This window comes from Mauremys mutica, unplaced genomic scaffold (genome assembly GCF_020497125.1).
Source record: "Mauremys mutica isolate MM-2020 ecotype Southern unplaced genomic scaffold, ASM2049712v1 Super-Scaffold_328, whole genome shotgun sequence".
Lineage (NCBI taxonomy): Eukaryota > Metazoa > Chordata > Testudines > Geoemydidae > Mauremys > Mauremys mutica.
The window spans coordinates 2,240-25,000 of NW_025423357.1; the positions used below are offsets into that span (position 1 = coordinate 2,240).

At 63.4% G+C, this 22,761-nt stretch overlaps 1 protein-coding gene across 1 annotated transcript in view; it reads left to right on the forward strand.

Annotated features, from left to right (window-relative positions):
• Positions 1–4,838: 4,838 nt before the first annotated feature.
• The window catches only part of MUC3A (mucin 3A, cell surface associated), a 61,521-nt gene continuing 43,598 nt past the window's right edge, over positions 4,839–22,761 (forward strand). Inside the window, 22 exon segments of the mRNA XM_045001568.1 lie at positions 4,839–4,918; positions 7,092–7,149; positions 7,435–7,548; positions 7,993–8,193; positions 8,195–9,352; positions 9,543–9,593; positions 9,918–10,256; positions 10,578–10,668; positions 11,229–11,311; positions 11,531–11,753; positions 12,021–13,169; positions 13,256–13,555; positions 13,808–14,275; positions 15,011–15,124; positions 15,462–15,580; positions 15,689–15,747; positions 16,916–17,055; positions 17,450–17,518; positions 17,634–17,799; positions 19,467–19,628; positions 20,677–20,771; positions 20,963–21,021. Coding sequence (XP_044857503.1) covers positions 4,839–4,918; positions 7,092–7,149; positions 7,435–7,548; positions 7,993–8,193; positions 8,195–9,352; positions 9,543–9,593; positions 9,918–10,256; positions 10,578–10,668; positions 11,229–11,311; positions 11,531–11,753; positions 12,021–13,169; positions 13,256–13,555; positions 13,808–14,275; positions 15,011–15,124; positions 15,462–15,580; positions 15,689–15,747; positions 16,916–17,055; positions 17,450–17,518; positions 17,634–17,799; positions 19,467–19,628; positions 20,677–20,771; positions 20,963–21,021 — 5,298 coding nt within the window.

The following is a 22,761-nucleotide window of genomic DNA, read 5'->3' on the forward strand; positions in this document are numbered from 1 at the left end:
TGGGCCCTTGTTGCCAAGGAGGCTAATGGCATTTTGGGCTGTATAAGTAGGGGCATTGCCAGCAGATCGAGGGATGTGATCATTCCCCTCTATTCGGCATTGGTGAAGCCTCATCTGGAGTTACTGTGTCCAGTTTTGGGCCCCGCACTACAAGAAGGACGTGGGAAACTTGGAAAGAGCCCAGCGGAGGGCAACAAAAAATGCAGAGGGGGCTGGAGCACATGAGTTACGAGGAGAGGCTGAGGGAACTGGGATGGTTTAGCCTGCAGAAGAGAAGAGTGAGGGGGGATTTGATAGCTGCTTTCAACTACCTGAGAGGGGGGATCCAGAGAGGATGGAGCTCGGCTGGTCTCGGTGGTGGCAGGTGACAGACCATGGAGCGATGGGCTCAGGTTGCAGTGGGGCAGGTCTAGGGTGGATATTCGGAAACACTGTTTCCCTAGGAGGGGGGTGAAGCACTGGGTTGGGTTCCCTAGGGAGGGGTGGGATCTCCACCCTTAGAGGTGTTTAAGGTCCGGCCTGACACAGCCCCGTCTGGGATGATTTAGTTGGGTTGGTCCTGCTTTGAGCAGGGGGTTGGACTAGATACCTCCTGAGGTCCCTTTATCTATCTATCTCCATCCACCCCCTCTCTCTATCTATCTATCTATCTATCTATCTATCTATCTATCTATCTATATATCTATCTATCTGTGCCCCCCCCCCCGCAGCCAGCTCCTTCCTTGTTCCTGGGTGTTTGCCCGCCAAATTCCTGGTACACACGCCTCACTCTGCACTTTGGCTATTGCGCCCTGTTAATTGTCCCTGTCCTAACCCTGCAACATCCTTGCGGGCGCTCGCAGTCTGTGAGCCAAGGGACAAAGGTCCGGGCTGGGTCGCTGATATTCCCCGCGGCGTGTCCGCGCCCTTCAGTTCCCGCGCGGCTGCCGCCAGGTGAGGGCCGGCTCCGCTCCGCCCCTGAGCGTGGTCCTGCCCGGGCCGCCTCTCGGGTCCGACAGCTGCCTTTGCGTCTCTGCACCCAAGCGTTCTGCGGGGCAGGATGAGGAAAATTCACTGCCCTCCTGCTCCTCTTCCACTTCGCCTGCTCGGGCATCACGTCAGGTGAGTGGCGCTCAGTCCCGGGGGGCGTTCAGGGAGCGATGGGGATTTGAGGATGGGGAGGAGGGTCCCACTGAAGCCTCTCAGGGTGGAGGTGTGGCTGGGGGGGGGTGTCTCCCCAAGGCCGCATGGATCTGGGTGTGCCCCGCTGCTCCCCCGCGGCCAGTCCCAGAGCTCAGCCCGTGACAGGCTCCCCCCATCCTCGGCCGGCACAAAGGCGGTTCCCAGCGCGGGTCTCTGCAAGGCGCCCTCGTCTCCCGACCCCGCCGCCTGTCGGGATCCAGCTGCCAGTCCCTCGCTCCCGCCCCACCCAGCGGCGGTTTCCTACATTCATAGCTTCCGAGGCCAGATGGGACCAACGCTCTCATGTGGTCTGACCCCCTGTCGTGCCCAGGCCGGAGAGCTGCCCCCCCAAGTCATTCCTGGAGCAGAGCCAGCAGAGAAACAGCCAACCTTGATTTAACAATTGTCACTGGCGGAGAACGCACCACGGCCCTGGGAAATTGTTCCGAGGGTTAATGACTCCCCCTGTTAAAAATTGACACCTCTGGATTTGTCTGGCTTCAACTCCCGGCCCTCGGTTTGGGTTAGACCTGCCTCTGCGAGATTGGAGAGCCCGTTGTTAAATATTTGTTCCCCACGTAGGCGGTGATCATGTTACCTCTTCACCTTCTCTTTGAGCTCCCTGACTCTGGCGTGGGCTGCACCCTCAGCAAGTTCGCAGGTGACACTAAACTGGGAGGAGTGGTTGATATGCTGGAGGGTAGGGATAGGATACAGAGGGACCTAGACAAATCAGAGGATTGGGCCAAAAGAAACCTGATGAGGTTCAACAAGGACAAGTGCAGAGTCCTGCCCTTGGGACGGAAGAATCCCAGGCACTGACACAGACTAGGGACCGAATGGCTGGGCAGCCGTTCTGCAGAAAAGGACCTGGGGGTTACAGTGGACGAGAAGCTGGATAGGAGTCGGCAGTGGCCCTTGTTGCCAAGACGGCTAACGGCATTTTGGGTTGTATAAGTAGGGGCCCCACACTACAAGAAGGATGTGGAAAAATTGGAAAGAGTCCAGCGGAGGGCAACAAAAATGATGAGGGGGCTGGAGCACATGACTTACGAGGAGAGGCTGAGGGAACTGGGATTGTTTAGTCTGCAGAAGAGAAGAGTGAGGGGGGATTTGATAGCTGCTTTCAACTACCTGAAGGGGGATCCAAAGAGGATGGAGCTCGGCTGTTCTCAGTGGTAGAAGATGACAGAACAAGGAGCAATGGGCTCAAGTTGCAGTAGGGGAGGTCTAGGTTGGATATTAGAAACACTATTTCACTAGGCGGGTGGTGAAGCACTGGAATGGGTTACCTAGGGAGGGGGTGGGATCTCCACCCTTAGAGGTTTTTAAGGTCAGGCTTGACAAAGCCCTGGCTGGGATGATTTAGTTGGGAATTGGTCCTACTCTGAGCAGGGCGTTGGACTAGATCCCTCCTGAGGTCCCTTCCAGCCCTGAGATTCTATGATTCTATGAGTCTTTATTGACCGCTCCTCCAAGTTTTGTGTCATCTCCACATTTTATCAGTGGTGATTCATGTTTTCTTCCAGGTCATTGATAAAAATGTTGAACAGAGTAGGGCCAAGAACTGATCCCTGCGGGACTGCACTAGAAACGCACCTGTTTGCTGATCATTCCCCATTTACAGTTGCGTTTTGAGATCTATCAGTTAGCCAGTTTTGGATCCATTCGACGGGTGCCCTGTTCATTTTATATTGTTCTTGCTTCTTCATCAAAATGTTGTGTGGCACCAAGTCAAACCCATGTCTAAGTCCATTAGGTCAACCCTATTCCCTTTAGCAACCCAACTTGTAATCTCGTAAAAAAAAGAAATGGGGTTAGTCTGAGAGGGTCTATTTTCCATAAACCCAATAGATTCATAGCATCATAGACTGTCCCTGATGGGCATTTGTCCAACCTGTTCTTCAAACCCTCCAGCAATGGGGACCCCTTGGCCTCCTGTGGTGCCTGTTCTGGAGCCGAGCTCCCCTGAGAGTGAGAAAAGGGTTTCCTAAAACCCAGCCAAACTCTGCCCTGCTCCGGATTAACCCCATTGCACCTTGTCCTGCCTTCGGTGGCCATGGAGAACGATCCATCCCGGTCCTCTTTGGAAAATATCTAGAGCCTGTTCTCAGGCCTCTCCCCACTCACTCTTATTTTCTAACGGCTTTTGTCACCTTTCCTCTTAAGTCGAGTTTTTCGTAACCTCTTAGGCTAATGTGGCCCATCGCAGGAGCTTTGCCTCCGGGCCAGGTCTGCCAGCCCCACCCTTTGCCAGGCTAACGATCAACCCGCTCGTTAGGCAGCAGAGGCGGAGCCTGGCTTGGGGCCCAGCCAATGGGGGTGAAAGTGGCAATGCACCCATGGAGGAGGGGCACGCCGGGAAATGTAACTGAGCTCCTTCTCTTGGCATCAGTCTTCCTGGGCCAGAGAACAACCAGGGGCTGCTGATGGAAAGGGCGTTGACATCCCTGAAGCGGCCCAGCTGCTACCAGTGAGGTCGAAAATCTCCAGTTGAAACTGGGTTTTGATGGCAAACAGGGTTTTTGCCAAAACTTTTTACGGTGTGCGAAAGGTGTCTCTTTAACAACATGAGAATGGCCGTACTCGGTCAGACCAAAAGTCCATCTTGCCAACACCCTGTCATCCGACAGTGGCCCCGTACCAGAGTTTCAGGGGGAATGAACAGAACAGGGCACTTTTGGAGACATCAGCTGTCTTCCACGCTTGGCTTCTGGCAGTCAGAGGTTTAGGGTCACCTTGAGCATGGGGTTGCGTCCTTGGCCATCTTGACTAGCGTGGTCCTGTCCTCCATGGACTTATCCAGTTCTCCTCTGTTATACTTTTGGCCTTCACAACATCCCCTGGCGATGCGTTCCACAGGTTGGTTGGGCTTTCCAACAGGAAATTTCAACTTCTCATGAGAACAAATCAAGCTCCCCCAAATGGAAATAGTTCTATTTGGAAACGGTGCTGAGATGGTTCATGGGAGTTGAAGTTTGGATGCATCACACCTTCCTTCTCCTCTCCAGACTGGGCTTCCTAGCGGGAGATCACCTCCCATGATGCACTAGAATTTCTCCTCTGGCGAAGCTACCACGGTGCATCATGGGAGATGTAGTCTAGGCAGGCAGCCCAGCCTGTAGAGAAAAGGTGGGGACATGAGGCGCCTGAACTAAAATGTCCATAAGGCAGAGTGGTGGCAGTTCCCAGCTGAAATATTTAGAAGTTTGATCTGTCGCCAAAAAATTCCACAATAATTTGTTTAAAAAATTGCCATGTAATCTCACCCTTCGAGACACACACACAAATACTGAGTGACTGAGCTCAGCTGCGGGTTGTGTCTCAGGTAAGCACGAAAGAAAACCTTGATAGGGATATTATGAAACACTGTTTTTGATTGGGGCAGGGCTGCATCTAGGGAACCCCTTGCTTGAATTTCCCCAAATTTGGTTCAGTAACCTGAGCTCAGGTTCCCATGAGGCACACCAAAGTTCAAAACGTTCCAAGCAAGCATGAGGATCTTAGAGCGCTTAGAAGAGTCAACCCTTCCCAGAACGGGGTTCTCCACCTCAACCACAGCAGAGCTGGCATGCCACAATTATCTATCCATCTCCATGCATCCCCTCTTCTGTTCTGTCTGTCCCCATACATCCCATCTAGCTACCTATCCCGACCCATACATCCCCTCCATTAACATGACAGAAAAGATCATGTTCTTGGCCATAGCCGCCATGATCACAGACAGAACCACCACAACCATGATCTGGAAAACGGGGTAAACAGTTTGGGGGCAAAGTTTGCAGACGATACAAAACTACTCCAGATAGTTAAGACTCAGGCAGACTGCGAAGAGCTACAAAAGGATCTCACAAAACTGGGTGACCGGACAACAAAATGGCAGATGAAATCCAATGTTAATAAATGTAAAGTGATGCACATTGGAAACCATAATCCTAACTGTGCACACAAAATGATGGGGTCTAAATTAGCTGCTATCACTAAAGAAAGAGATTTCGGAGTCATTATGGAGAGTTCTTTGAAAATATTCACTCAATGTGCAGTGGCAGCCAGAAAAGTGACCAGAAAGTTGGGAACCACTAGGAAAGGGATAGAGAATAATCCCAGAAATATCATATTGCCTCTGTATATACCCACGGGCTGCCCACACCTTGACTACTGCGTGCCGATGCAGTCGCTCCATCTCAAAAACCACATATTGGAAGTGGACAGGGAAAAGAAAAGCGCAACAAAAATGATGAGGGGTGTGGAACAGCTTCTGTATGCGGAGAGATTAAAAAGGTGGGGACAGTTCAGCTTGGAACAGAGATGACTAAGGGGGGATACGATCGAGGTCTATAAAATCATGACGGGTGAGAAGAAAGTAGATAAGGGAGTGTTGTTCACTCCACATAACACAAGAACTAGGGGTCACCCAGTGAAATGAACAGGCAGCGGGTTTAAAACAAACACAAGGACGTATTTCTGCACCCAGCGCACAGTCAGCCTGGGGAACTCCTCGCCAGGGGGTGTTGTGAAGGCCAAGACTAGACCAGGGTTCAAAGAAGAACAAGATAAATTCCTAGCACATAGGTCCAATGGCTACGAGCCAAGCTGGTCAGGGAGCAAACCCCAGGCTATGAGTGTTTTCATCCCTGACTGCAAGAGGCTGGGATGGACAATCGGGTATGAATCACTTGAAATTGCCAAGTTCTGTTCATTCCCTTAGAAGCTCTGGCACTGGCAGATGCAGGCTGACAGGAACTGTGAGGGAGGGAACAGGAGTCTCACCCAGTGTCGCTATTGTTATGATTTCAACTTCTACAAATACAGACACGAACACAACTGAGACCTTCATCCCTTCCTCCACCATGATGAACTCCAGCACCAACTCCACCACTCCCACCGCAACCACCAGCCCGGCCTCCGGCCAAAACTTCCCCACTCCCACCGCAACCGCCAGCCCGGCCTCCGGCGACACCTCCCCCACTCCCACCGCAACCACCAGCCCGGCCTCCGGCCAAAACTTCCCCACTCCCACCGCAACCGCCAGCCCGGCCTCCGGCGACACCTCCCCCACTCCCACCGTCACCACCAGCCCGGCCTCCGGCGAAACCTCCCCCACTCCCACTGCCACCACCAGCCCAGCCTCTGGTGAAACGTCCCCCACTCCCACTGCCACCACCAGCCTGGCCTCCGGCGAAACCTCCCCCACTCCCACCGCAACCACCAGCCCGGCCTCCGGCGACACCTCCCCCACTCCCACCGCCACCACCAGCCCGGCGTCTGGCGACACCGCCCCCACTCCCACCGCCACCACCAGCCCAGCCTCTGGCGAAACCTCCCCCACTCCCACTGCCACCACCAGCCCGGCCTCCGGCGAAACCTCCCCCACTCCCACCACCGGCCCGGCCTCCGGCGATACCTCCCCCACTCCCACCTCCACCACCTGCCCGGCCTCCGGCGAAACCTCCCCCACTCCCACCGCCACCACCAGCCCGGCCTCTGGCGACACCTCCCCCACTCCCACCGCCACCACCAGCCCAGCCTCTGGCGAAACCTCCCCCACTCCCACTGCCACCACCAGCCCGGCCTCCGGCGAAACCTCCCCCACTCCCACCACCACCGGCCCGGCCTCCGGCGAAACCTCCCCCACTCCCACCGCCACCACACCGGCCCGGCCTCAGGCGAATCCTCCCCCTCTCCCACCGGCACCACCAGCCCGGCCTCCGGCGAAACCTCCCCCACTCCCACCGCCACCACCGGCCCGGCCTCCGGCGAAACCTCCCCCACTCCCACCACCGCCACCACCGGCCCGGCCTCCGGCGACACCTCCCCCACTCCCACCGCCACCAACGGCCCGGCCTCCGGTGACACCTTCCCCCACTCCCCACCGCCACCACCGGCCCGGCCTCCGGCGAAACCTCCCCCACTCCCACCGCAACCACCAGCCAGGCCTCCGGCGACACCTCCCCCACTCCCACCGCCACCACCAGCCCAGCCTCAGGTGAAACCTCCCCCACTCCCCCCCCCACCACCCGCCCCGCCTCCGGCGAAAACACCACCACACCCACCGCCACCACCAGCCCGGCCTCTGGCGAAACCTCCCCCACTCCCACCGCAACCACCAGCCCAGCCTCTGGTGAAACCTCCCCCACTCCCAATGCCACCACCAGCCCGGCCTCCGGCGAAACCTCCCCCACTCCCACCGCCACCACCGGCCCGGCCTCCGGAGAAACCTCCCCCACTCCCACCGCCACCACCGGCCCAGCCTCTGGTGAAACCTCCCCCACTCCCACCACCACCACCGTCCCTGCCTCCGGAGAAACCTCCCCCACTCCCACCGCAACCACCAGCCCGGCCTCCGGCGACACCTCCCCCACCCCCACCTCCACCACCAGCCCGGCCTCTGGCGACACCTCCCCCACTCCCACAGCCACCACCAGCCCGGCCTCCGGCGAAACCTCCCCCACTCCCACCGCAACCACCGGCCCGGCCTCCGGAGAAGCCTCCCCCACTCCCACCGCCACCACCGGCCCGGCCTCCGGCGAAACCTCCCCCACTCCCACCGCCACAAGCAGCCCGGCCTCCAGCGACACCTCCCCCACTCCCACCGCCACCACCAGCCCGGCCGCCGGCGAAACCGCCCCCACACCCACCGCCACAAGCAGCCCGGCCTCCAGCGACACCTCCCCCACTCCCACCGCCACCACCTGCCCGGCCTCCGGCGAAACCTCCCCCACTGCCACCGCCACCACCTGCCCGGCGTCCGGCGAAACCTCCCCCACTCCCACCGCCACCACCAGCCCGGCCTCCGGCGAAACCTCCCCCACTGCCACCGCCACCACCAGCCCGGCCTCCGGCGAAACCTCCCCCATTCCCACCGCCACCACCGGCCCGGCCTCCGGCGAAACTTCCCCCACTCCCACCGCCACCACCAGCCCGGCCTCCGGAGAAACCTCCCCCACTGCCACCGCCACCACCCGCCCGGCCTCCGGCGAAACCTCCCCCACACCCACCGCCCCCACCGGCCCGGCCTCCGGCGAAACCTCCCCCACTCCCTCCCACCGCCACCACCGGCCCGGCGTCCGGCGAAACCTCCCCCACTCCCACCACCACCACCGGCCCGGCCTCCGGCGAAACCTCCCCCACTCCCACCGCCACCACCAGCCCGGCCTCCGGCGAAACCTACCCCACACCCACCGCCACCACCGGCCCGGCCTCCGGCGAAACCTCTCCCACTGCCACTGCCACCACCAGCCCGGCCTCCGGCGAAACCTCCCCCACTCCCACCGCCACCAGCAGCCCGGCCTCTGGCGAAACCTCCCCCACTCCCACCGCCACGACGAGCTCGGTCTCCGGCGAAACCTCCCCCACTCCCACCGCCACAAGCAGCCCGGACTCTGGCGAAACCTCCCCCACTGCCACTGCCACCACCAGCCCGGCCTCCGGCGAAACCTCCCCCACTCCCACCGCCACCACCGGCCTGGCCTCCGGCGAAACCTCCCCCACTCCCACCGCAACCACCAGCCAGGCCTCCGGCGAAACCTCCCCCACTCCCACCGCCACCACCTGCCCGGCCTCCGGCGAAACCTCCCCCACTCCCACCGCCACCACCAGCCCGGCCTCTGGCGAAACCTCCCCCACTCCCACCGCCACCACCGGCCCGGCCTCCGGCCAAACCTCCCCCACTCCCACCGCCACCACCAGCCCGATCTCTGTCAAAACCTCCTCCACTCCCACCACCGTCACCACCAGCTCGGTCTCCGGCGAAACCTCCCCCACTCCCACCGCCACCACCGGCCCGGCCTCCAGCGACACCTCCCCCACTCCCACCGCCACCACCAGCCCGGCCTCTGGCGAAACCTCCCCCACTGCCACCGCAACCACCAGCCCAGTGTCCGGCGAAACCTCCCCCACTCCCACCGCCACCACCGGCCCGGCCTCCGGCGAAACCTCCGCCACTCCCACCACCACAACCAGCCTGGCCTCCGGCGACACCTCCCCCACTCCCACAGCCACCACCAGCCCGGGCTCCGGCGAAACCACCCCCACTCCCACTGCCACCACCGGCCCGGCCTCCGGCGAAATGTCCCCCACTCCCACCGCCACCACCGGCCCGGCCTCCGGCGAAACCTCCCCCACTCCCACCGCCACAAGCAGCCCGGCCTCCAGAAACACCTCCCCAACTCCCACCGCCACCACCAGCCCGGCCTCCGGCGAAACCTCCCCCACTCCCACAGCCACCACCAGCCCGGCCTCCGGCGAAACCTCCCCCACGCCCACCGCCACCACCGGCCCGGCCTCCGGCGAAACCTCGCCCACTCCCACCGCCACCACCAGCCCGGCCTCCGGCGAAACCTCCCCACTCTCCCACCGCCACCACCAGCCCGGCCTCCGGAGAAACCTCCCCCACTCCCACCGCCACCACCCGCCCGGCCTCCGGCGAAACCTCTCCCACTCCCACCGCCACCACCGGCCCGGGCTCTGGCGAAACCTCCCCCATTCCCACCGCCAACACCGGCCCGGCGTCCGGCGACACCTCCCCCACTCCCACCCCCACCCCCGGCCCGGCCTCCGGCGAAACCTCCCCCACTCCCACCGCCACCACCGGCCAGGCCTCCGGCGACACCTCCCCCACACCCACCGCCACCACCGGCCCGGCCTCCGGCGAAACCTCCCCCACACCCACCGCCACCACCGGCCCGGCCTCCGGTGAAACCTCTCCCACTGCCACTGCCACCACCAGCCCGGCCTCCGGCGAAACCTCCCCCACACCCACCGCCACGACGAGCTCGGTCTCCGGCGAAAGCTCCCCCACTCCCACCGCCACGACGAGCTCGGTCTCCGGCGAAAGCTCCCCCACTCCCACCGCCACAAGCAGCCCGGACTCTGGCGAAACCTCCCCCACTGCCACTGCCACCACCAGCCCGGCCTCCGGCGAAACCTCCCCCACTCCCACCGCCACCACCGGCCCGGCCTCCGGCGAAACCTCCCCCACTCCCACCGCCACCACCAGCCCGGCCTCCGGCGACACCTCCTCCACTTCCACCGCCACCACCAGCCCGATCTCTGTCAAAACCTCCCCCACTCCCACCACCGCCACCACCAGCTCGGTCTCCGGCGAAACCTCCCCCACTCCCACCGCCACCACCGGCCCGGCCTCCGGCGAAACCTCCCCCACTCCCACCGCCACCACCAGCCCGGCCTCCGGCGAAACCTCCCCCACTCCCACCGCCACCACCAGCCCGGCCTCCGGAGAAACCTCCCCCACTCCCACCGCCACGACCGGCCCGGCCTCCGGCGAAACCTCTCCCACTCCCACCGCCACCACCGGCCCGGGCTCTGGCGAAACCTCCCCCATTCCCACCGCCAACACCGGCCCGGCGTCCGGCGACACCTCCCCCACTCCCACCACCACCACCGGCCCGGCCTCCGGCGAAACCTCCCCCACTCCCACCGCCACCACCGGCCAGGCCTCCGGCGAAACCTCCCCCACACCCACCGCCACAACCGGCCCGGCCTCCGGCGAAACCTCCCCCACACCCACCGCCACCACCGGCCCGGCCTCCGGTGAAACCTCTCCCACTGCCACTGCCACCACCAGCCCGGCCTCCGGCGAAACCTCCCCCACACCCACCGCCACGACGAGCTCGGTCTCCGGCGAAAGCTCCCCCACTCCCACCGCCACGACGAGCTCGGTCTCCGGCGAAAGCTCCCCCACTCCCACCGCCACAAGCAGCCCGGACTCTGGCGAAACCTCCCCCACTGCCACTGCCACCACCAGCCCGGCCTCCGGCGAAACCTCCCCCACTCCCACCGCCACCACCGGCCCGGCCTCCGGCGAAACCTCCCCCACTCCCACCGCCCCCACCAGCCGCCGGCCTCCGGCGACACCTCCTCCACTTCCACCGCCACCACCAGCCCGATCTCTGTCAAAACCTCCCCCACTCCCACCACCGCCACCACCAGCTCGGTCTCCGGCGAAACCTCCCCCACTCCCACCGCCACCACCGACCCGGCCTCCAGCGACACCTCCCCCACTCCCACCGCCACCACCAGCCCGGCCTCCGACAAAACCTCCCCCACTGCCACTGCCACCACCAGCCTGGCCTCTGGCGAAACCTCCCCCACTGCCACCGCAACCACCAGCCCGGTGTCCGGCGAAACCTCCCCCACTCCCACCGCCACCACCAGCCCGGCCTCCGACAAAACCTCCCCCACTCCCACCACCACAACCAGCCCGGCCTCCGGCGACACCTCCCCCACTCCCACCGCCACCACCGGCCTGGCCTCCGGTGAAACCTCCCCCACTCCCACCGCCACCACCGGCCCGGCGTCCGGCGAAACCTCCCCCACTCCCACCACCACCACCGGCCCGGCCTCCGGCGAAACCTCCCCCACTCCCACCGCAACCACCGGCCCGGCCTCCGGCGAAACCTCCCCCACTGCCACTGCCACCACCAGCCCGGCCTCCGGCGAAACCTCCCCCACTTCCACCGCAACCACCAGCCCGGCGTCCGGTGAAACCTCCCCCACTCCCACTGCCACCACCAGCCCGCCCTTCGGCGAAACCTCGCCCACTCCCAACGCCACTACCAGCCCGGCCTCCGGCGACACCTCCCCCACTCCCACAGCCACCACCAGCCCGGCCTCCGGCGAAACCTCCCCCACTCCCACCGCCACCAACGGCCCGGCCTCTGGCGAAACCTCCCCCACTCCCACCGCCACCACCAGCCCGATCTCCGTCAAAACCTCCCCCACTCCTACCACCGCCACCACCAGCTTGGTCTCCGGCGAAACCTCCCCCACTGCCACCGCAACCACCAGCCCAGCCTCCGGTGTAACCTCCCCGACTCCCACCGCAACCACCAGCCCAGCCTCCATCGAAAACTCCCCCACTTCCACGGCCATCACCAGCGCAGCCTCTGGCGAAACCTCCCCCACTTCCACCGCAAGCACCAGCCCGGCCTCCGGCGAAACCTCCCCCACTCCCAGCGCCACCACCGGCCCGGCTTCCGGAGAAACCTCCCCCACTCCCACCGCAACAACCAGATCTGCCTCCAGCGGCACCTCCGCCACTCCCACCGCTACTACTAGCCCGACCTCTGGTGAAACCTCCCCCACTCCCACCGCCACCACCAGCCTGGCCTCTGGCGAAACCTCCCCCACTCCCACCGCCTCCACCAGCCCGGCCTTCGACGAAACCTCCCCCACTCCCACCGCCACCACCAGCCCGGCCTCCGACGAAACCTCCGCCACTCCCACCGCCACCACCAGCCCGGCCTCCGGTGTAACCTCCCCCACTCCCACCGCAACCACGAGCCTGGCCTCCGGCGAAAACTCCCCCACTCCCACGGCCACCACCAGCCCAGCCTCTGGCGAAACCTCCCCCACTCCCACCGCAAGCACCAGCGCGGCCTCCGGCGAAACCTCCCCCACTCGCACCGCCACCACCAGTCCGGCATCTGGCGAAACCTCCCCCACTCCCACTGCCACCACCAGCCCGACCTCCGGCGAAACCTCCCCCACTCCCACCGCCACCACCAGCCCGGCCTCCGGCGAAACCTCCCCCACTCCCACCGCCACCACCAGCCCCGCCTCCGGCGACACTTCCCCCACTCCCACCGCCACCACCAGCCCGGCCTCAGGCGAAACCTCCCCCACTCCCACCGCCACGACGAGCTCGGTCTCCGGCGAAACCTCCCCCACTCCCACCGCCACCACCAGCCCGGCCTCCGGTGACACCTCCCCGACTCCAACCGCCACCACCAGCCCGGCCTCCGGCGACACCTCCCCGACTCCCACCGCCACCACCAGCCCAGCCTCCGGCGAAACCTCCCCCACTCCCACCGCCACCACCGGCCCGGCCTCCGGCGACACTTCCCCCACTCCCACCGCCACCACCAGCCCGGCCTCTGGCGAAACCTCCCCCACTCCCACCGCCACGACGAGCTCGGTCTCCAGCGAAACCTCCCCCACTCCCACCGCCACCACCAGCCCGGCCTCCGGCGACACCTCCCCGACTCCCACCGCCACCACCACCTTGGTCTCCGGCGAAACCTCCCCCACTCCTTCTGCAAGCAGCAGCCCGGCCTCCGGCAACACCTCCCCACTGCCACCGCCACCACCAGCCCGGCCTCCGGCGAAACCTCCCCGACTCCCACCGCCACGACGAGCTCTGCCTCCGGCGAAACCTCCCCCACTCCTACTGCAACCAGCAGCCCGGCCTCTGGTGAAACCTCCCCTACGGCCAGTGCAACGACCAGCCCGGCCTCCGGTGTAACCTTCCCCACTCCCACCGCCACCACCAGCCCAGCCTCCGGTGTAACCTTCCCCACTCCCACCGCCACCACCAGCCCGGCCTCCGGAGAAACCTCCCCCACTCCTACTGCAACCAGCAGCCCGGCCTCTGGTGAAACCTCCTCTACGGCCAGTGCAACGACCAGCCGAGCCTCCGGTGTAACCTTCCCCACTCCCACCACCACCACCAGCCCGGCCTCCGGCGGAACCTCCCCCACTCCCACCGGCACCACCAGCCCGGCCTCCCGCGAAACCTCCCCCAGTCCCACTGCCACCACCACCAGCCCGGCCCCCGGCGACACCTCCCCCACTCCCACAGTCACCACCATCCCGGCCTCTGGCGAAACCTCCCCCACTCCCACAGCCACCACCAGCCCGACTCCCGGCGACACCTCCCCCACTCCCACCGCCACCATCACCAGCCCGGCGTCCGGTGAAACCTCCTCTACTCCTACCGCAACCAGCAACCCGGCCTTCGGTGAAACCTCCCCCACGGCCAGCGCAACGACTAGCCCGGCCTCCGGTGAAACCTCCCACACTCCCACTGCCACCACCAGCCCGGCTTCCGGTGAAACCTCCCCCACTCCTCCCACCAGCAGTCCGGCCTCCGGGGACACCTCCACCAGTCCCGGTGTGACCACGGCCTCCGGGGACACCTCCACCACTCCCGGTGTGACCACGGCCTCCAGTACCATGTCCACCTCTTCTGCCGCCACTACGATGACCTCCGATACCACCACCACCACAGCCCCTGGCACCACCTCCACCTCTCCCACCACCTCAACACAGAGCTCAACTCCCACACCATCCATCTCTTCAGCTGTACCTGCAGGTGAGTTACCCAACATTATGTGACCCCCACTACAATATCCGGGTGTAGTGGTTGCCATGGTCACATGTTTTTCTGGTATATAGTGTGCCTGGAGGGTGGGATGCTGGACAATCAGCATCTTCCCTGCTGCGTCTTTCTCACCAAACCAGTGTATCTGTGTCTACCCATATGGCACATCTTTGCTGTGTTACTTCTGTGGTGATACCCATCAGAATGCAGCCTGAGACAGAGAGGGGCTGGTGAGGTCGGTCAGGGGAGAGACCTTTGTATAATGGGGCAGGTTAATACCAATGCTGGATGGATAGATGAAGAGATAGAGGTGTGTGTCTGAGAATGGGTGGATGGATGGATAAATGGGTGTTTCTGGAGGTGAATGAATGGTTACATAGTGGGTATGTCTGCAGATGGATAAATGTGTAGATAGTGGGGTGTTGGGGGATAGGTGGATGGATGTATAGGTGAGTCTGGAGATGGATGGATGGGTGGATGTGTGTGGATGGATGAATGGGAAGATGTGTCTGAGGATGGATGGATGGGTATGTCTAGGGATGGATGGATGGGTGGGAGGATGGATGGATGGGTGTGGCTGGGCATAGGTGGATAGATTAAGAGATTTTTCTGGGGATGGATGGATGAATGTATGGATGTGTGTGTGCAGGTTTTTTGTGTGTGTGGGGGGGAATACTGGGGGAGGGGGGTTCGGAGACCCGCCTCACACTCCGGGGTCTCTTCCAGTCGATTGCCAGAATGGGGGAACCTACGATGAAACCTACAAGAAATGCCTCTGCAAGAGTGAATTCAACGGGCCGCTCTGCCAGTTTGCCAACGAAGTGATAGCCACCAACGTGAGTAAGTGCCTCCTTTTCCTTTCGGGGCGACGTGCGCCCCAGTGACCGCACGCCTGGCTCCGGGTGGGCTCTTCACGGGCAGATCCCAAAGGGCTCTTCCCCAGGCAGGTCACTCCCGTTACGCCCAGGCCCCAGCCGGGGGAAGCCAGGGACAGCATAGCAGTGCTCATCTTCGGCGTCCCTGTTCACTGATCCCTACCGGGGAAGGGCCGAGGATCAATGGGCGGCCGTCGGTGGGCCGGGTGGTCGTCAGGCTGCGACGCGGGGCCGGTGGGGGGCTGGGGCGAGTTATGGCGCTAGACGGGGGATGCCTGTCACGGTTTCCGTGGCTGTTTCAGGTACAATCAAGGCTGAGGTGGACGTTCAAGTGAAGGTGACCAACCAGAACTTCACGGAGGAGCTGAACAATAAATCCTCTGCAGTTTATATTACGTTCGAGAACAATTTCAAAGAGCAGGTGAGGCCCAGGGGGAGGAGAAAGATTTATTCTGCCCTCTCACTGCGGCTGTCGGTTCCTCTGGCCCGTTTTATGCAGGAACGGGGGGGGGATTTTTTTGCCTTGCAGATGAAGATGGTGTACAAGGGCGTGACTGGGTACCAGGGCGTTGTCATCCTGAACCTGAGGTGAGTGTCTGCCCAGAAACTAAGCTGCCCCCGCTGCCCCGCTGTTCGCTAGGTGCCGGCTGCTCAGAAGGAGGAAGGTGCCCAGGTTTGGCACCTCTGCGGCGCGGCTCTGAAATAACAAACGCACGAGCGGGGCAGGGACTGGACCCCCCGCCTCCCGCTCTGGCCCAGGGGCTGGACCGCTGTGGGTAAACACTAACCCGACCCCTTCGTAAACGCTCTCTCGGCCCTCGTCCGCCACGGAAACCTACCCCGTGACAGTGTCGGTTCCCGAGGCGGCCAGACCCCGACACCCCTGGGCTGGGCAGAGTGGCCTCATTCCCGGCTACTCACAGGAATGTGTGACCCACGGACCTTCCTCTGGCCTGCGGCTGCCGGGGTGTTAACGTGCAACCTGGGTTAACTCCTTCCCCTGCGTGTCAGGCGGGACGCCCCCCGGGGAGGGCGCTGCCGCCCGGATAAAGCCGGGCTCCTCCGGCAGCATCTCCTCGAGGCAGGCGCTACCTGTCTGGGCGCAGAGGGTCAGCCCCCCACCCCGGCTGGCTGAGGCAGCTCCCTGTCGAGTGTAAATCACACACGCGGCCAACCTGTCAGTCTCCCCATTCGCTCTACGGGCGACTAATTCAGGGTTGAGCATTTCAGTGCTGGGGAGAGAACCCAGGAGTCCGGGCTCCCAGCCCCCCGTGCTCTGACCCACCAGCCCCCACTCCTCTCCCAGAGCCGGGGAAAGAACCCAGGAGTCCAGGCTCCCAGCCCCCCCTGCTCTAACCCACCAGCCCCCACACTCTCCCAGAACCAGGGAGAGAACCCAGGAGTCCTGGCTCCCAGCCCCCCTGCTCTAACCCACCAGCCCCCACTCCCCTCCCAGAGCCAGGGAGAGAACCCAGGAGTCCTGGCTCCCAGCCCCCCCTGCTCTAACCACCAGCTCCCACTCCTCTCCCAGAACCAGGGAGAGAACCCAGGAGTCCGGGCTCCCAGCCCCCCTGCTCTGACCCACCAGCCCCCACTCCCCTCCCAGAACCAGGGAGAGAACCCAGGAGTCCGGGCTCCCAGCCCCCCTGCTCTAACCACCAGCTCCCACTCCTCTCCCAGAACCGGGGAGAGAACCCAGGAGTCCGGGCTCCCAGCCCCCCTGCTCTAACCACCAGCTCCCGGCTTTGCCCCCCAGGCAGGGCAGCATTGTGGTTGACCACAGCGTGACCATCGAGGTCCCCCTGAGCAACAAACTCGACGCCACGTTGGAGTCCGTCACCAGTCAGGTGGTGAAGCAGCTGGAGGTCATCAACACGACGACGGGGAACTGCGCAGGTAGGCGGCGGGGGCCCGGCCCCTCTCCCACGCAGGGTGAGAGAAGGGACCCTGAGCGCCTCCCTCTGGTGGTCACCGGCTCCGGTGCCACGGGGGGGGGGGGGCTGCAGGAGGAAGCCGCGGTCCCCAAGCTGGCACAGGGCGCCCCAGGGCAGCGGGGAGGTGAAGGGGTGGAAAGAGACAGACCCCGGGCCGTATTCAGACAGTCAAGGGTCCCCTCCCCTCCCAGCCTGGGGGAAGGTCTGGACAGTTCCCGGCACAATGGGGGGCCCTGATCTCGGTCTGGGGAGCCCCGATCTCAGCCTGCTGCGGTGCTGTAGCCCCCTACTCACGATTAGAGCCCGAGTGACGAATTGCTAACGCGTGACGAATGCCCGCTTGCCTCCTTCTCTAGACAAGCTCTGCTTCACGGCTCCACCCAACCCGGTCCTCAAAAACGCCACCACCAGCTTCTCGGCGGCAGGTGAGTGACCCGAACCCCTGGCCACGCGCGGCTGCCTCGTTAGCCATCAGCCTGCCCCCGCCGACGGCTCTGGCCCCACTCGGCCTCCCGCTGACCCCTCTCTTCCCCCCGCCAGATACCTGCAGGCAGAGCGTCCCCCAGGACTTCGCCCAGTACTACTTCCCGAACATCACCGAGAAGGGCACCCTGAACTGCGTCACCCGGTGCTCCCAGGACCTGCCAAATTCCCTGCACTGCAACTACGGGCAGTGCCAGCTGAGGAGCTCCGGGCCCCAGTGCATGTGAGTCTGGGGTGTGTAGGATGCCGGCCACACCTGGGGGCACCCGGACGCCAACCTGGGCTTATCTGGCTTCCTCAGAGCCTGCCCTAGATGGGCCGCCCTGTCTTGGGGGGCCTTCAGCGCCTATACCCTGACTCTGACCCTAATCCTAACGCTCACCCTAACCCCTAACACCTCACCCTCACCCTAACCTCAACCGGGCTGGGCCCATAGCAGAGCCGGGGGAGGTCGCTGGCCCAATCCAACCCTAACCCCTCACCCTCACCCTTAACCCTAAACCCAACCCTAACCCCTAACCCTCACCCTAAACCCCTCACCCTTAACCCAACCCTAACCCCTAACCCTCACCCTAAACCCCTCACCCTTAACCCTTAACCCAACCCTAACCCCTAACCCTCACCCTAAACCCCTCACCCTTAACCCAACCCTAACCCCTAACCCTCACCCTAAACCCCTCACCCTTAACCCAACCCTAACCCCTAACCCTCACCCTAAACCCCTCACCCTTAACCCTTAACCCAACCCTAACCCCTAACCCTCACCCTAAACCCCTCACCCTTAACCCAACCCTAACCCCTAACCCTCACCCTAAACCCCTCACCCTTAACCCCAAACCCAACCCTAACCCCTAACCCTCACCCTAAACCCCTCACCCTTAACCCTTAACCCAACCCTAACCCCTAACCCTCACCCTAAACCCCTCACCCTTAACCCTTAACCCAACCCTAACCCCTAACCCTCACCCTAAACCCCTCACCCTTAATCCTAAACCCAACCTTAAACCCCTCACCCTTAACCCTAACCCTGACCCTAACCCCTAACATCTAACCCTCACCCTAAACCCCTAACTTTAACCCTAACCTCAACCCCAACCCTATCCCTAACCCTCACCCTAAATCCCTCACCCTTAACCCTAAACCCAACCTTAAACCCCTCACCCTTAACCCTAACCTTAACCCTTAACCCTAAACCCCTCACCCTTAATCTTAACCCTAATCCCTAACCCTCACCCTAAACCCCTCACCCTTAACCCTAACCTCTAACCCTCACCCTAAACCCCTTAACCTTAACCCTAACCCCTAACCCCTCACCCTCACCCTTACCCCTAACCCTACCCCTACCCCTAACCCTCACCCTCACCCTAACCCTCATCCTAGACCCCTAACCTTAACCCCTAACCCTAAACCCTAACCCTTCACCCTATCCCTTAACCTAACCCTAATCTCACCCTAACCTCTAACCCTAAACCCAACCCTAACCCTAACCTTAATCCTCACCCTAAACCCTTAACTATAACCCTTCACCCTATCCCTTAACTCTAACCCTTAACCTAACCCTAATCTCACCCTAAACACTTAACCCTAACCCCTAATCCTAACCCTCACCCTGACCCTCACTCTCATCCTAATCCTGACCTTTAACTCTTAACCCATAACCCTAACCCTGAGCCTGGAGAGGGGTGGGGAGCAGTGGGGAAGGGGCTGATGAGGGGGGCAGCGGGACCCCGGGGAGAGGAGCTGGGGAAGGTGCATGGAGGAGCCCAGGGGAAGGCAGCTGGGGTGAGGGGGGAGCCCAGGGAAGGGCTGGAGTGGGGGGACAGGGAGCCCCAGGGAAGGGCCAGCATGGGGTGGGTGCTCTACTCACCCCCCGCTTCTCTCTCCCCACAGCTGCGCCAACACGGATGTGTTCTGGTACCCGGGTGATCGCTGCCAAACCCGTGTCAGTAAGGTGGGCGTGGGCATGGCAGTTCCCCTGGTCGTCCTGTTCATCGCCGGCATCGTCCTCGCCGCCTTCCTGGTCAAGGCCAGGAGACGGGGGTCCAAAGCCAGGTAAAGGGGCCAGGTGCATACCAGGTGGGAGAGAGCAGGGGGGGCTGGGAGCCAGGACTCCTGGGTTCTCTCCCCGGCTCTGGGAGGGGAGTGGGGGCTGGTGGGTCAGAGCGGGGGGGCTGGGAGCCAGGACTCCTGGGTTCTCTCCCCGGCTCTGGGAGGGGAGTGGGGGCTGGTGGGTTAGAGCAGGGGGGGCTGGGAGCCAGGACGCCTGGGTTCTCTCCCCGGCACTGGGAGGGGAGTGGGGGCTGGTGGGTCAGAGCGGGGGGCCTGGGAGCCAGGACTCCTGGGTTCTCTCCCCGGCTCTGGGAGGGGAGTGGGGGCTGGGGGGTCAGAGCAGGGGGGGCTGGGAGCCAGGACTCCTGGGTTCTCTCCCTGGCTCTGGGAGGGGAGTGGGGGCTGGTGGGTTGGAGCAGGGGGGCCGGGAGCCAGGACTCCTGGGTTCTCTCCCCGGCTCTGGGAGGGGAGTGGGGGCTGGTGGGTCAGAGCAGGGGGGGCTGGGAGCCAGGACTCCTGGGTTCTCTCCCCGGCTCTGGGAGGGGAGTGGGGGCTGGTGGTTAGAGCAGGGGGGCTGGGAGCCAGGACTCCTGGGTTCTGTCCCCGGCTCTGGGGGGCGAGTGGGGACTGGTGGGTTAGAGCGGGGGGGCTGGGAGCCAGGACTCCTGGGTTCTCTCCCGGCTCTGGGAGGGGAGGGGGGGCTGGTGGGTTAGAGCAGGGGGGGCTGGGAGCCAGGACTCCTGGGTTCTCTCCCCGGCTCTGGGAGGGGATGGGGGGCTGGTGGGTTAGAGCAGGGGGGGCCGGGAGCCAGGACTCCTGGGTTCTCTCCCCAGCTCTGGGAGGGGAGTGGGGGCTGGTGGGTTAGAGCAGGGGGGCTGGGAGCCAGGACTCCTGGGTTCTCTCCCCGGCTCTGGGAGGGGAGTGGGGGCTGGTGGGTCAGAGCGGAGGTGCTGGAGGAGGGCAGGGAAGGATCCTCTATCTGTTGGGGTGGCCCCAAGGGGTGCAGTCTGTGGCGGATGGTCACGGGCCTGGCCGGTGCTTTCCCCCGCAGCCTGAACAGCTCTGTGGAGCATCTGGAGGATTACGAGGAGGAAATGAGCATCTCTGGCGGCGTCATCATCAAGAACGAAGGAGCCTCGTACAACGGTAAGGCCCAGTCGCCCCAGCCCGGTTGGCCGGACCCTCCGGCCACGGGCAAGGCCCCAGCGGGGCTGGTGAGGCCCAGGGCGACGCTGAGACTGGTGCAGCTCGTGGCAGATGTGCGGGGGGGGGGGTGATGCTGGGGCAGCCCCCTCCGCCTCCCCCTTTCTGACTCTGGTTCCCTTCTGGATCCGCAGGCAGCGGCAGCAGAGGGACCTTCAGCCCTCACCTCTCGGCCGTGGACCCCGCCATCCCGGTAGGTGCCCCCGGCCACTCCCCGTCCCTGCCTCTGCACCAGGCCTGGGGGGGGGGGGGGGACGCTGCCATCAAACAGCCACTGGGTGGCGCCACTTCTCCCCCACCCGGGCATCCTGGGAGGGGAGCACGTGGGGGTGGTGGGAGGAGGGGAGGGGCCCAGGGAGGCGGTATGGGATTGGGGGAGGGGAGGGGCCCGGTGCAGATGTGGAGGGGGGCTATGGGGGCTGGGAGAGGGGCGGTGCCAGGTGTTGGGGAGGGGGGCTGCGGGCGGGGGGAGGGGAGGTGCCCGGTGCAGATGTGAAGGGGGGCTATGGGGGCTGGGGGAGGTGCCTGGTGCAGATGTGGAGGGGGGCTATGGGGGCTGGGGGAGGGGAGGTGCCTGGTGCAGATGTGGAGGGGGGCTATGGGGACTGGGGGACGGGAGGTGCCTGGTGCAGATGTGGAGGGGGGCTATGGGGACTGGGGGAAGGGAGGTGCCTGGTGCAGATGTGGAGGGGGGCTATAGGGGCTGGGGGAGGGGAGGTGCCCGGTGCAGATGTGGAGGGGGGCTATGGGGGTTGGGGGAGGGGAGGGGCCTGGTGCAGATGTGGAGGGGGGCTATGGGGGCTGGGAGAGGGGCGGGGCCTGGTGTTGGGGAGGGGGGCTGGGGGCTGGGGGAGGGGAGGGGCCTGGTGCAGATGTGGAGGGGGGCTATATGGGGACTGGGGGAGGGGAGCTGGGGGAGGGGAGCCCCTTGGGGGCCAGCGTCTGCTCCTGGACCTCACGGCCGCTCTTTCCCCTGCCCAGATGCACATCCGGAGGCCGAAGCTCGTGAGCAGCCCCTGACCCAGTCCAGCCGCCGGGCCCCACGGAGCTACAGCCCCCCACCCCCGGGGGAAGGGGGCAGAATCCCTTGGTAGAGCAGCTGCTGGAGACGGAGAGGGAAGGGGCCAGACCCTCCCCTCTCCCCCCGCTGGCCCCGGTGTAAATCCGGCGTAACCCACTGACACCCGTGTCGTTACTGCCCAATGAAGGAAAAGTTCATGCCTCTTGGGGGGCACATTGGGCCCCGCCCCGCCTGCTCCGCTTAGCGCAATAGGATATTTGAGCAGACCGGCCAGGCCAGGTCTGCAAAGCACTTTAACACAACCCCCCCGCCCCCCCAGGCAGGCCTGCCTGGACACCCCGTGCAATAAATTATTAACCGTTTTCGTGGTGGTGGTTTCATTTGCAGCCGTAGCAGAAGCTAAGGCCATCCTGGGAGGCATAAACGGGGGGGGGACGTCGAATAGGGGCAGAGAGGCGATTTTTGTGATGCTCTGTAGCTCGGGGGAGCACCCCTATGTTCATCCTTGTAAAATGATTGGGTGGGGTCCAGTGCAAAGTTTGCCATGTCGGGCGTCTTCGGGAGGCTCGTGATGCACTGAGCATGGTTGTTACGGTGATGTTATAGTAATGTTATAAGTTATAATTTACTGTATATAGTTATGAGGCTGAACATGTGTCCTCCTGGCTTAAAGCAAGCCCAGGGGAAAACTCTCCAGGAGCAGAGGGGCAGTTCACACCTCATCAGGGCGTGTGTGGGACAAACCCAGCCCAGCCTCACAGGAACAAAGGACGCTGGCCTTGGCAGCAACAAAGGATCAGTTGGACTCTGGAGGGAGTCACCCCCCTTCCTTGGGTCAGTTTGGGACGGCGATGAGGTAATGCCGACCTGACCCTGAAGGGCGGGGGGGGGAACCAAGAGGGAAGAAAGGAC